Source organism: Temnothorax nylanderi, unplaced genomic scaffold (assembly GCF_030848795.1).
Source record: "Temnothorax nylanderi isolate EJ_2023f unplaced genomic scaffold, tnyl_v1.0 TNYL_tig0130_pilon, whole genome shotgun sequence".
Lineage (NCBI taxonomy): Eukaryota > Metazoa > Arthropoda > Insecta > Hymenoptera > Formicidae > Temnothorax > Temnothorax nylanderi.
In genome coordinates this window covers 186,831-201,601 of record NW_027249192.1, presented here as the reverse complement: position 1 = coordinate 201,601, position 14,771 = coordinate 186,831, and the positions used below count along the sequence as shown (strand labels likewise).

The following is a 14,771-nucleotide window of genomic DNA, read 5'->3' as shown; positions in this document are numbered from 1 at the left end:
CTCTTCTACTCGCTTTTACAGTTCTACAATTATATATATAAACGTCGCTCCTGGGTCCGTCCCCATGTCGCTTTTAATTAAACTTGGGATTTTATACACGCAAATCTCTCGAGAGTAGCTCTTCGTTACGATTTATATATCAGATTATGTAGGATAAATTAAATATTTCTTTATGTCCGAGGATATGTATTATATTAAAATACTGATTTTATAGGCACGATAATTTTGGACTGATCGGATATCCTGGCTGTCTCAAAATTGGCGTAAAAAAAAATTATCGCTCTTCACAACTTGGCAAAAAGAGAACAAGAGTTGGGATCTCGGTTTCAAATCTTCAATTTCGTTAAAACAAAATTTGCTTGAAAATCAAACGACCGATGACGTTTTATCATTGATTCTTATCTCTGAAACTTAATTCGCAAAAATTGGTTCATTTTTACTAGCTCGTGAAAATTGAGCATATATTGGGGATTGCAAATTTTGCAAGAGACACGTTTGTCTTCTGTCAATCTTGAAACAGCCAGCGGATGTGTGATTGTGCATCGCTGACTCGCATTTAAAGGAATCTATGGTACCCCCACGATGCTTGGGTCTTTTATTCTCGGCATAATTTAACATACACTACAATCAACGGAGAACGTTACGGAGAGCATTGAGTATTCTCGCATTAACTCGGCGAAACGTTTTACAGTTTACACGGCAAAAACCATCGGCACGAATTGGGAAACGTGATATTATTCGCGATCATCTAATATTCACATCTACGAGATTTCGCGCAGCATCTTGCGGTGGACAAAAAGACTGCGACACTTTTCTCTCTTGCTCGACAAAAATCGTGAGATCGTTCTCGCACACGTAAAAAATCCACGGTAGCCTCGACTCGCATTCAACTCGTTTGTATAGCTCGTAGTATCTCAAAAGTGTAAAAGAATGCCGGATTCGCGGTTTCCTCACCGTGCGTTCTTTCACGACGCGGTTCGAAAGATTCCCCTGACGGCCGTGAGGGCGACGGATCGGAATCAACATTCTCACACGACAACGTTTCACGACACACGTCTCGGATTCGTCACGCAGTTTCATCTCATTTCTTCTCTCTCCCTCCCTCGGGGACACAATAATATCGAGCGATTTTACAGAGCGCAGCTAAACTCTACAATAAAATTCGTTACATTTTGTGAGCGATATTAAAATTGCTTTATATCAATCCCTATTTACATACTTCGTAGATCACTTCCAAATCGTTTTGCAAGGCATCCTTTGAGCAGTGGGCATTCTCTCATCCCGCGCGAAATAACTCACTGATTGAGGGATCACGAAAAGATGCCAATAATGTCGTAGGCATAGCTATTTCAAACGATTTGAAATACGTGGTCTGACAATTAAATCCATAGACAACATTTATTTGAACCCAAATGCAGCTTGTTTGTCCAATCAACGAGATGATAAAAATATTACATTTTTTTTCTAAAATAAATTTTACATATTATTTTTTGCGAATTAAACTTAACATTTATACATAATTTCTTTACTATTTTTTCCACCTTCGCCTGCGGAATTGAGTAGATTGAGTAACACAGGAATGTCTTTGCCGGTTCCAAATCCGAACAAAGGAAAAGGATTCTTTTTCCAAATGAAACGTAAATATTTGATATAAATTTTTTGCTAAATAATCACCCAACAATAATTATTCAGCGTATCGTTTACACGCTATCAATACGAAACATAACGAAGAGATAAAAGAGTGCACTAATCTAATGTGTTTTCAATATTGTCTATTGGGTAACCAAAAAAACGAGATGCATCTACAAACTTAATTGTCAGACCACGTAGATCTATAATCGCTACGACTCACGCACGAATGTTCGAGCTGATCAATCAACTAATATTCATCATACAGCCATCCATCAACGATTTTATTTTATCTCTTATACAAGTTGTTTTATTTTATTCTATTTTTTTTACTTCTTGCATCGTAAGGAACTACATTCTCCCTGAAAATATTTCCAGACGTTAAGGGTATTAAAGCGCGAACATTCGTGCCTCAACGACAAGCTTATTGGTACGGTTTCAGTGTTTGTTAAAAGTTGTCTTAAACCACAGCTTCTATGTAGATCAATTTAACAATTTATAGACTTAATAGCGTGGCAGAATGCTCAATCAACCAACTCATCGTCTATCTCTTCTCATTGAAATCTGTATACGTGTATATGTACGTGTGTGTGTGTGTGTGTGTGTGTGTGTGTGTGTGGCGCGTGCGTGTGTATAATTTAGTCTTTTTTTTACATACATTACGTATATAAACAACCTTCTCTCAATCTAAGTATATACCAGACACACACTGGACGACTTTTTCTCATTCTCATCTAATACCGCAGTGTTCCCCCGCTCGCCTTATGCATTATTACTCAGTCACCTCATTTCTTCACCTCGCCTCGCCAAGTACACGCGTTCTCAGTGCTCTAAACAAACGACATCATCACTTTTGCTAAGTAGTAAAAACTCACGCCTGTAGTTCTGAGACGACCATTAACAAATACATTCAACCGTCTCTCTCTCTCAAACATACACATATGCACATACCAGACACACATACGCACGTGCCTCGAGCAATCCAGTTTAACATTCTCAAAGTTAGAGGAGATTTTTCTCATCTGTATACGCGACACGCATATCGACGAGAATTCACGCTAATGAGAGAGAAAGAGCGAGAGAGTATTATCATTAGAATTGTATATTAAGTAGTATCTCGCGTTCAAAAGAAGGAAGTTTATGAGAAATCACTGTACGACAAAAATGAAAAGCACAACAGTATACACATCTCTTATATTAGAAGGATTATTTTATTCTTTCAATTAATATACTCATAAGAGATAATTAGCGTACTCTGAAATAGTGAATCTAAATAATTCCTTTAACGTGATACACAGTGATATCGCGGTGACAAATGCGGTATTTAAGTTTAATTGCGACGTAACTATTTCGTATGTTAAAGTTATTGACTATAATTGTGAGATGTGAATTGCATCCTTCTTCGTGCTATGACTCTTTCTTTTTCTTTCTTTCTTTCTTTCTTTGAAAAATAAATACTCTCGACCAGTAAAGCTATCTTTTTCATTATCGTTCAATCAGGAAACAGTTCGAAAGTCTTTTCATTAAGGATATTTCATTCAGAACTTATGACACATTATACACAGACATATAAGACATCTAAATAGTTTTCTTTCCGCTTTCTTCAAATCACTCAATTAAAATGGAAAAAATCTGATCAGTTCAAACAATTTTCTTTCACACACATCAATCAATAATTTTGACACACCTGCACACTAGTGTAAAATTCTCACATAATAAGCTATTTATGTGTTACATTTGAGATATTTGAAACAGAAGTTCAACTTGATAATAATATACAATACGGATAGCTGCGATCAATCTCTAGGTGTGAGCTATTCTGATACATTCATACACTTTCAAACAGTCACATCAATCGCAATTTATACGCTCTTTCTGATCTTGGTAATATTTTGGAACGTCTCATGATTGTTTCAACGGAGGTAACTTTACACCAAAACCAAAGAAAACTTCTGGTCCACTTAATGTTTAAAATGATGAAATTAAATTTCAATTTCAATGTTAATCATCTCTCTAGAAGAAATCTTTTTCTTCGTAATCCTTATTATCTCAATCCATCATACTTAACATTTATTGCGGATTTATTTTGGAATAGATCTCCTTAAAGCATAACGTAGTAATGTTTCGCTCGTATAACGGCAATATTACAGAAACTTACGAAATGTAATTGTTACCCACGTTGAGAAAGCATCTTGCTAGAGGATGTTATAAAGGTAAAAATATTTCAGAAACGACTGCGAAGCTTTAAACGCAGGACCTCGATTCGAAAGAAGCCGTCCATTCTCGCAGCAGCAAAATTCGCAATTCCAGATCTCAGAAAAATACACGGAAAATATAAGGAAAAATTATGATTCTAAAATAATCAAGAGATCTGTCGTTAAAAAATAATGCGCAAGAAATTAAATATTAGTTATATATAATAGCTTAAAAACGCGATGGCAAGTTATATATTACATAATACATATTACATAATACATAAACGCTTTTTACAACCAACATCTAGCAATTCGGCGCGGCTTTTAACTCGATACGCAAATTAATTGACTTTGGTCTCACGTTCATTTATTTACCACATTGCACCTATTAGATTGATTGCCTCGGTTACAAACTAATATAGTTTGTAACTAAGGCAATCGATCTAGTCTCCTTCTACATCACAATTTTTAACATAGACAAGGAGAAAATTTAGTTAATTGCGAGTTTAAACAAAAGATGCGGTTAGATAAAGCCAATATCTCAACAAATGCTATTAAGTAAATATTCACTAAAGCCCCCTTTATTAAAGAGATTTGTGGCAAAGGAAGACTTGAGCTATTTTCAACTTCCCAATAATTTAATAACAATTGCTCGATGGGAAAATGTTATATACTTAAATAGAATGGAGAAAGGATGCGCAGATGCCATTGTAGCTATAATTATTTTCTATATGACTGTGTCTGTGGCAGTAATTACTTTTCAGGTAACAATATTTTGGTATACATTTCACTGGGCTTGACAAATGTTGAAGCAGCTTAAGTCTTCTTGAGACTCAGATCTCGTCAGGTATTCGTAAATTACACGTTTATCAATCTTTAATCGCTAAGCAGTAAATGTACTCGATTATACAATCTCACCCTCGCCATGCAGCTACGCTGCTCCACACATCAACTTCATACGTATCGTCGATTTTATTCATGCCATTATCTATTGTACGCTCACACCAGAGATGACGCAAATATCGGGCGTACATATTTTCGAATAATCGAAGCTATCCGCCTTTATTTATCGTAAACCTAAACCGCCTCTTTCAACGAACGGAATTGTGCTAACTTGTCAAACCAGTAAGAGAGTGGGGAAGGGGGGGATCTCGAAATATTATAATACACGCAGTGGCGATTAGTGCAAAACATTAGAAAAAACGTCAACGTACTATAGGCTCTGGTTCTTGGTTCTATTCTGGGGACGGGATCGACGTGCTTTTGGAAAACCGTCGATCCCATCGGTTACCGCCGTTCGTTATGGTTGTTGCGTCGGGACCCGTGGATAGAGGATCCGTTTGGTTTTACGAGTAGACCCACGGCCCCGATTGAATTTACTCGTACTTAAGAAAGGTATTCGACTTCTGATCGCGCTGACCCGGGTGATTCTGCCAGGCGCCCTGGGACGCGTTCGGGTTATTCGGCCCGGGGCCGCCGGTGCCGGGATTGCCCGTATTGCCATCGCCGCCGCCTTGGTTCATCCAGCTGAGGAAGCCGGAATTGCCGCTGTTGCCAATAGTGTTGTTACCGGAGGGCGGCTGGCCCGGTGGGCCCGGCTGGTTCGAATAACCCTGGTCGTTTCCCTGGTTCTGCAGGTTACCGATCAGACCCCAGGACGCCTGGTTCAGGGCGGCAGCCACCAATGCCGGATTGACCGGCAATGCGGACAGATTCAGACCACCCATCGCCAGCGGATTCGACATACCGCCCCCACCGCCACCGCCGTTGTTTTGTCCGGTGATACCCAGAGCCTGTAGATTCGGCATGTCGAGATTACCGCGATTCCCCGGGTTATTCCAGCCGTTTGGGCCCATATTGTTGCCCGAATGGCCCATGTAACGGTTACCCTGATAATTGCCCTGCACATTATTATCGACGGGTCCCGGCGCGCCCCTGCCGCCCCTCATGTTCGAGTTCACTTGATTGTTGAAATTTTTATTGTTGCCCTCGGACTTGGGCGCGGCATTTGAGACGTGTACCGAGACGCCCTTGATAATATGATCTTCGCCGCAGAGCGACTGGGCGACCTCGGGATCTAAGAAAGTGACAAACGAAAACGCGCGGAAGGGTTTCGGGATGAACACGTCCGTCACTTCGCCGAACTTGGAGAAATAATCTCGTAGATCGTCCGCGGTTAGATCTTCGGTACAGCGGCCGACGAATACCTTGCAGGGTACTTGCTGAATCATTCCTTCCTACACACAAACGCACAATCAGTCAATCATGTACGACAGGTTTTCACAGTTATGTAAAACTTGCGTACAGTGCACATTACTCACAATACCGGCGACGGTAGAATCGCTGCGAGACATATGTGGCATTCGTCACGAGATAGGCAAAACGTAAAGTACATTACGGTTTACATCGAGTGTATCACATGCACACAATCTAAGTTCCGTAGACACGCAATCTCTCGCTTCCGGCTTAGGACTCTAACGTTCCGTCGAATTGCAATTAATCTGCACTAAACGTCAAGTTTTATATAGAAAATTCTTAAATATTTATATTTGTCGGTTCAAGAAAAGATGCCGGCTGGCTCGATTTACATGTAAATTCACATATGTTATATAATGAACACTTAAGCACTATGACCACTTGAAATCCATGCATCAATCTGTACAATGTCTTTTTCTTTTTTATGTTCACAATGTAGAGAATCTCATGCTACATTACACTGTCTCGATTTGAATAAGCACATATCTGATAAAATGTGAACAGTTATTCCAGACTAATTATTTCTACCATTAGACATATCTGTTATATTTAACGAACACCATGATTTAATGGGAATATATATAAATGCTTTTTTTTATGTTAACTAATTGATTATATGAGATGAGGGATTTATCTTTATGATTTAAATTATCTCTATTATACGTACATTTATCGAGAAATACTTTCAACAAGAATTTCATAATTTCAGGAGACAAATGTGATAACAAATTTTTATCACTATGTGCTTTTGAGATATTTTTTTTTTTAATAAATTATATGATTTTTTTTTACGTAATACAATTTCTCTAGTCATTCTGTATATAAGACATTGATAGTTATAAAAAAATGAATAGTTTACAAGACTTCATATTTTATTCTGACCTCATATTTATTCAGATCTTGACATAAAATATGAAATATCTTATCAATTTTTTATTACTTTGATATCGATTTGATTTTATGCACAGAATGATGAGAGTTAATTGGTGTAGGGAAAACATATAATTGTTTTAAAAAGAAGTATACTTTGGCAAGAATTATATATTTTCTAAAAAAAATATATAATTTGCAATCTGGCATATTTTTGTCTTGAATAAATGTTTAAACTTCAATTTTTAAATTAAACAATAAAGATAATTTAGGTCATAAAATTAGATGCACATAATGTGTGCTCGATTATTATTCGAACAAAAATACGCGAAATAGACGAGTAATATAAAATCATATAAAGTCTTGAAAGTAGCTGCGGTGAAAGAAAAATTTCTATAATTTTCCAAACATTATACCACGCATCTTTATCTTCGACATTCCTAAAAATAATCAGTAATTAACTTCAAATGTTTCACATCAACAATAAAATAATCAATAATAAAATCCAAAATAATATAAAAAAAGTAAAATAATAATAAAACATTATGTTATTTTCTTATCTCTTTCTGTAAGAAATATTGCTTGTTTTTGGCGACTCAAATCCAGCAATAAAAGTGCTTTAACAAGTCACATGTCAAACATTAATAAATATTTAATAGTCATTGAAAAAACGAAAGTATTGAGCATGTATATAAGTATTTTACATACATATACGTAAAATTATATCAAATAAATGTCCCTGATTTTAATAAACCGCATCGACATACCGAATACTTTTCAACATTCATTCATACAAATTTTCGGCGACAAATTTTCGCATTTCGTACGATCTTCGCGATATCGAAGAAATCCGTTATGATGCATCGCAAACAATACATGATAATAATATCAACATTCGTAGCATCCGTAGATGCGTGGTATAATACGTGCGAGGAATATGCACTAATCCTGGGAGAAAAGACCATCGGCGAGTTTCGTCGGTCGCGTGTCGACACGTATTCCCATTAAAACATGATTGATTGTAATTACGAATTTCCTCTTCAGTATCTTGACGCGTCCGCGACGTGGTGATCCCTCGATGGCCGGTGCTTGTAATAGCGATCGTAATAGTTCTCCTTCGTCGGGTATCTCGCTGGATCCGCGTATCTACCGTCGACCGGGTCGCGGCCGTCCGACGTGGCGGCGTAACGGCCATCGACCTCGCGGCTGTCCATCGCGTACCTGCCGTCCACGACTTCCCTACCGTCGACGATGTATCTCCTGTCCATCTCGCGACTGTCCACGTATCGGCAGTCTGGCTCCCGACCGGGATCGGCCGGCAAATGCCGGCTGTCTGGATGCCTCGCGTCCGGATACCGCACCTCGTACCTGCAGTCAGTCGCCGCGACGGCGTAACGACCGTCGGCCTGGTCGTAGTAGCACCGTTGCTCGTACCCGTAATTGCTGTACCTGCCCTTATCGTACTGCTCCGGACAATTGTCGGCTGGATAGGCAGCGGCGCGTCCCTCGCCGTAGTATCGCGACCCGTATTCAGCGTCGGACGGTGAATACGCGGGATTAACGGGCGCCGCGGCGGCGTTCGCATGCGGTGGCGGCATGTAGCCGCGAGTATCGTAGGCGGCGGACTCCTCGTAGGCGGCGTAGTTCGGCTTCTCGTTGTAGGCGTTGTAAGTGACCTGCTGCTGACCGCCACCGCCACCGCCACCACCGCCACCACCGCCACCACCGCCACCACCGCCGCCGCCCTCGTACTTGTATTTGTTATCGTCATACGGATAATTCGGGGGATATGACGGATAGTGAGTGGTTTTGTAATCGTACTCCGAGTCGTATCTCGGGGGTGGCGCGCTCAGGGGCGGAGCAGTGGCCTCGGACGACGACGAATTTACGTTGGCTACGTACGGCTTCGACACCGGCACCCGGCGACTACTCGGCGTGTGCACCGGTATAGGTCGGTAGCACTCGTTACCGTGCTTACCCGTATCATACTGACGTGCCATCATTAATCCATCAATATTCTGTAACCAGATTACACCAGCCCTCGACAATCACATACAGACTTGATCGAAATGCTGAAGCACACATACGCATTCGCTCCGCTCACGCGGTCTCAAGCTACGTCCTCGAATCGTTCTCGATACCCTACCGACGCGACGGTGAAACACGCGAATGTAAACGATTTCGCAGCGCAGAATCTTTCGCGACACGTGACACGACAACGTGAGCTATTGCGCCATTCACTCGCGAGTTTTTTTTTCATTCCTGATTACGCACTCTATATTACCCAGTGTCTCGCTTCGCAAGATCTTTTCCACGCGACCTCATCATTCACGCGTCCTGAACTCTAGAACGTTACTCGGATATCGTGACGACGCATCGCGGCTCTCACAAAAGCTGCTTAGAAGCATCATTCCCGTATGATGGAGGAGGCTCGCGCGAATTTTCAGGTCTAAGGAATCCGGTTCACGGGCTGTTTACGAGACATACTCCATGCGCGACTGCGAGATTCTGCATTTACATACTCCAGCACACAAAGTCATACCCGTTACAATATTTCATGTATTCACTGTATCCAGAAAGATACGCGCGCTCGAAAACGTGAAAATATAGATCTTTTTCTTCCAGTTACGCTCTCTCAATGCGCGCGATACATTCCTTCTCATAATATTCTCATTCACGCGTACTCGTTAACTCGAAATGCTACGTAATTTAGCGAGTATTTTGGCTTTTATCAGCATTAAAAGATATTAAGTCGTCTAAAGACTTTTTTTCATTTGTCGTGATCGAGGCTTGCGAAAGCTCCGGTCACTTTTAAGAAATCTTGAAAAAGATAACGCACGACGTTAAGTATGCTGTAAGTTGGATACGTTTTATCGAGTCATTTCTCTCAATGTTGCAATCTCTGATACAGAACTATTAATCACTCTCTTAAAGAAATCTCATACCGTTTTAGAGACACAAACATACTATATTATTTTCACGCAAGCACACCATTAACGTCGCTCTCTCCATGGCTCACGCACCACACTCGTATAAACATACATTCATACATACAGGCATTTTGCATTCTTTCTATAATTCCACCACTCTTATAGCCTTTCGCACATTCACCTATTTACACCACAGCGAAATACGTCTCATATACATAAAAATAACATATTCAAGGAATGTGAGAAAATATTGATATTCGCTTATTAAAGCATTATATGACAAATGGAGATAAACGGAAAGCTCATAAAGATAAGGTATTACCCGTATCCACAATCGTAAGCTTATCAGTTTTAGCCGATTATCTCTCACACAACATTCCATTCTCTACTTGAAATATTACACGTGTATTTATATTTGTACATATCTTGGCGTGTAAAGACACGTAAAGATATTCACAGGCTGACATGCAGCAACCGAGATTTAAAAAGATTCGTCTTGTATATTGCCAAAATTGAAAAATGAGGTATTATTTTGCATTTTGTCTCAAATGAGGTTTTTTTACTTTCTCAGATTTTTCTTTATTAACATTAACGAAAAGAATTTAGAAACAAATCGGCATTTATCAGCAAATAGAATAAAGATAAAATTCATGCAAATGTTTTTGTACGTCCAATTACATGAAACATAATATAGGCAGCTGCTACGAAATCGTGCGATTAATTCTATTTTAATAAACTTGATGAAGTCGAGATTTGGATTATTGTCAAATATAAAAAAAAACAATAATCTTGCTAAATTTGTTTTGCCACAAATGCGATAAATTTTGGTAACTTTGGGAATTATAAATCTTGCTATAATTTTTATTTTTAAAAATATGTACAAATTAAAGACACGTGTACTTGAAAGAGAGAGAATATATCATTTCAGAAACAGTACAAAGCGATCATTTAACAACATCAATTATTAATCTGAATTTTTGTATTATGTTAGTTATTATTTAATATTTATCTATATAATATACGCTATTGTTATTTTTGTTATTTTTGAAATTATATAGACAATAATATATAATCAATAATTAATTAGCACTGAAGTTCATATTTTATTATTCAACGGCAACAGTAACATCTTTAATAATAGACTATGTAAAGATTTCATTGACAAATAACTGAATAAAGATTCCAAACATGTGCACAAAGAATTGCAGTACTTATTTCTGGCAAAAATCTTCTTAGGATATCTCCTATTGTTTTTAAAATGATTTATTCGCTCCTATGTGCTTTAAATGTGCATCACCGATTTAACGCTCTTTAAGATTTTCTTATACATCCGAGAAAGCGGTAAAAAAGTAGCAGAAAGAATTGTAGGATCTGTAAGTGAGTTATGTTCTTACCTTACTATTAGGAACTTTGACATCGCACCATCTGCCGTCTATCATATGACGTTGAGCGAGGCATCTCAACTGCGATTCATAACTTCCAAATCGAATAAAGCCAAATCCTTTGCTTTGGCCGGATTTCGCATCTTTCTTTACCTACGACAGGATTTTAACGTGATCTTTCATAGTCAGAGGGTACAGCATTATGCTTACGCAAATAAAATATTCCACTTTTTTTATCATTTGCATTACTCCTTATTAGGAGTACATGATTGATGTGCATTTAACGCGTTACAAATATTTACCCAATTAAGATTATTTATTACGAGTTTAATTATTATCATTGTGTTGAATACATATTTTTGTCCTATTTAAAGAGTTGTAACGTGATATCGCTCTCTTACTTATCTAATAAATTAGTATGATCAGTAGACTTAAAGGAATATGTTATTAGTGTAGCAGGACTCCGCTGTTAGTTTCCAAGCCCAAGCACAAGCTTGAGTAAGTGCAGAGACTCACCTGTGCCATCAGAACTTCGCCAAACGTTTCGAAATACTCGCGCAAGTTCTGTTCGGTAGTTTTCCACGGCAAACCGAGTACAATCAAGTCAGTGCAACGCAACTTCGTTTCCATTCTTTTAGTCTTAGCTGTGGAATTTTCCAAATTGTCATCAGATTTACGTTTGTTCTCTGAAAAGACATAATAGACGTTCACGTCTCTAACCGGCTCGTGACTATTTGCAGAGAAAAAAAGTAAAAAAAAAAGATGAAGAGAGAAAAACGAAGTTGAAAAGAAACCGAAAGAAAAAGAAAAGTACAGCTTAGAGATCTTTGCTTCGCACATTATTATTTGATATTCGTTAACGACGAAGCTGATTTCAGCAATTGATTGCAGTATTCTTATGGACCATGAGAATATTATTCCATTTATCTGGCATTCATTATAAAATAGACGAATTGAAGTAAACTTATTAAAATAGACAAACATGTAAAAGCGCACTCCGAGATGACCCAGCATCCCATTGAGCGCAACAGATACAATTAAAGGAATAAGCGCTTCTGGCAAATAGATACCGATATCTCGGGATAATTCGGGCCGAACTCTGGCTAACTTGGTGGAACTTCTAATTGCAGTGTTCCCCATGTTCTGATCTTTTTTTAATTTATAATTCTATCCACGTAATGTTCATTTCTTTTAATGTAGATTAACTTTAATCTCGGTTTAACTCCCTTTTTATCTTTTTCTAGTTCTAACAATTAGAAAAAGATAAAAAGGAAGTTAAACCGGATTTAAAGTTAATCCACATTGGTAGAAATGAACATTAACACCCCAGTAAGCAAAATAATAGCAGTCTGTCGGCAGATTGGTAACAGATTTGATCAGACGTCAGCAGACTGACGTATATCAACTGCGTCCTCTATGTTCCCATTCAGCTTATGTTCTGCTAACATAATCAGACAGCAGATTGGCAGCAGAAATCGCGCAGACAGAGCCTACTGACAGACAATGTAAGCAGATCGACAGCAGAAACCACGCAGAGCCTGAACGGTTCCCAGCAGGATCTGCTCGATTTCTGCCGTCAATCTGCTGTCTGATTATGTTAGCAGATTTTGTTATACTTCTGTTGGCGTTCTGTCGACATCATGTGATATATCAGAACCGGCATCAAATCAGTCTTTCTGCCGATAAAATTTGTAACAGACACTTTGCAAGATCTGACTTTCGGCAGACTTAGCTGTCTGGGACGATACTGTCGGCATTAATAGATGGGTTAAACAAAGGAGTTCGGTCCAAGTCGTCCTCGGAGCATCGTTTCTATCGACCGGTTGCTTCGGGAGTCGAGGTCGCGAATTCGTGTCATCGCCGCTGCCAGGAGGACTCTCGAGAGACTCGCTTCTCGATTTTTTTTCCGCCCGTGGAAGCGTCGCCGTCATCGCCGTCGCGACCCATCAATTTCGCGACGGCGGCGACGACGTCGCGTCGACGCCGCGCGAGCGCAGCGCCACCACAAATTATAAATACCGCGGCCGGGAAGGAAGGAGGAGGAGGAGGACGCGCGCGCGGGTGCATGCGTAATTTGTGTACCTTTGGGGAATACGCAGAAGTAGATTGCCTTGCCCCAGCCGTTCTCGGGCGGATGCAGACGGCCGTCGACCAGCCGGACGCCGCGCATCGTCCGCGACTCCGGATTGCGGTACTTGAGGCCGCAGGTGCCGGGGAACTGGGCGGACAGGGTGGTGAGCAGCAGCGTGGTGTCGTCCTCTGTCGGCAGCTCGATGGGTTCCTCGCCCTCGTCCTCGGCGACCTGAATGTAGGACGACATCGTGTAGCCTCTGGTCGTCGCGAACTCGATATCCCTTTACCCCGCTGTTTTCTTCTCTCCGCTGGCCTCTCTCGTTCCCTTGCGACGCGTGTTCCCCTTCTCGCTCTCTCTCCCACTCTTTCACTCTTTCTCTCTCGTTCTCGTTCCCTTTCTCTCTCTCTCTCTCTCTCTCTCTCTCTCTCTCTCTCTCGCGCTCGCTCTCTTGTTCACTCTTTCTTCCTCGTTTCTCCCGATACTCCGCACCCACGGTCGTTTTTCCTTCGTCCGCTCGTGTTCACGTATTACCCGAAAAGGCGGAGGACGCGGAGAAGCTTATAAAACTCGCTTACGCTTAACAACACAACAAACACACACGCGCCACGGTCGCTCGCACCCAGTCACGCAACACCGCACCTCTTTCTCTCCGCTCTCTGGCGACACGACGCTCGGAATTCGCCAGCGCCACCGGAAGCGGCGCGGCCGGGCCGCGAGGCGTCTGGAAAATTCCACTTGGCGACCCGACCCGCTGGTTTGAATTTACGACGGAAAATGCGCGCCGCGCGTAAGTAAATCGCGCTCGCGCGCTCGCGGATGCTCGCGGACGACGGCGGAAGAGGCTCGGGCTTGTCGACGATCTCGCACGCGGAGTCGCGGAACGATGCCGTCGCGCGGGCGGCGTGAGATCTGGATGATCGTCGCGGATTAGCATTGTGCCGCGGTCAACGCGTAGGAATACCATTGTCGAACGCGGCGCCGCGGCGCGCCGCACCGCGCCGGCCGACCGCGCGCCATCGATTTTCCGGCGGACGCGACGTGCCGCTTTCCCGGCGACGCCGACGCCGCGACGGCGGCGATGAGAAAGCCGTGCCGGCACGCAAAATGATGAAACCGAATCTTTTTCATTATCCTTGTTGACGCGACGAATCAATTATTAATGACGCAGGGCAAAACGACAATTCTACTCTCGGTTTCCCGAGATATGTGAAGGGTCTTGAATTCTTGTTCTCTTTCGTTTTGTAGTTTCTGACCGAATCATTGACGCAAGAAAAATTTTAATTTTTTTAAGTAAGAAAATATACCTATTATACAATATTATTTGTCAGCGTTGCGTGCGAATTGAAAAGTTGTATTATTAACTGCGAGGCTTGTAGATTTCTACGGCATCGATGCAGTGCGAACGGTATCGAGTTCCGGTTATAATTTTACGAGG

At 40.9% G+C, this 14,771-nt stretch overlaps 1 protein-coding gene across 4 annotated transcripts; it reads right to left on the bottom strand.

Moving 5' to 3' along the window:
* Positions 1 to 565: 565 nt before the first annotated feature.
* Positions 566 to 14,322, bottom strand: Tbph (TAR DNA-binding protein-43 homolog). 4 transcript variants are annotated; one of them, XM_071713855.1, is made up of 4 exons: positions 13,345 to 14,246; positions 11,779 to 11,906; positions 11,275 to 11,415; positions 566 to 6,061 (listed from the first exon to the last, which is right to left on the bottom strand). In XM_071713855.1, the coding sequence occupies exons 1-4, from the start codon at positions 13,580 to 13,582 to the stop codon at positions 5,201 to 5,203; spliced, it is 1,368 nt and encodes a 455-aa protein (XP_071569956.1). In that variant the 5' UTR covers positions 13,583 to 14,246; the 3' UTR covers positions 566 to 5,200. The 4 variants fall into 4 exon arrangements, with proteins under 4 accessions (XP_071569956.1, XP_071569955.1, XP_071569953.1 ...); XM_071713854.1 differs by having other exon boundaries at positions 11,779 to 11,948; positions 13,345 to 14,238; XM_071713852.1 differs by lacking the exon at positions 566 to 6,061 and adding an exon at positions 6,355 to 8,968 and having other exon boundaries at positions 13,345 to 14,322.
* Between the last annotated feature and the right edge of the window lie 449 nt (positions 14,323 to 14,771).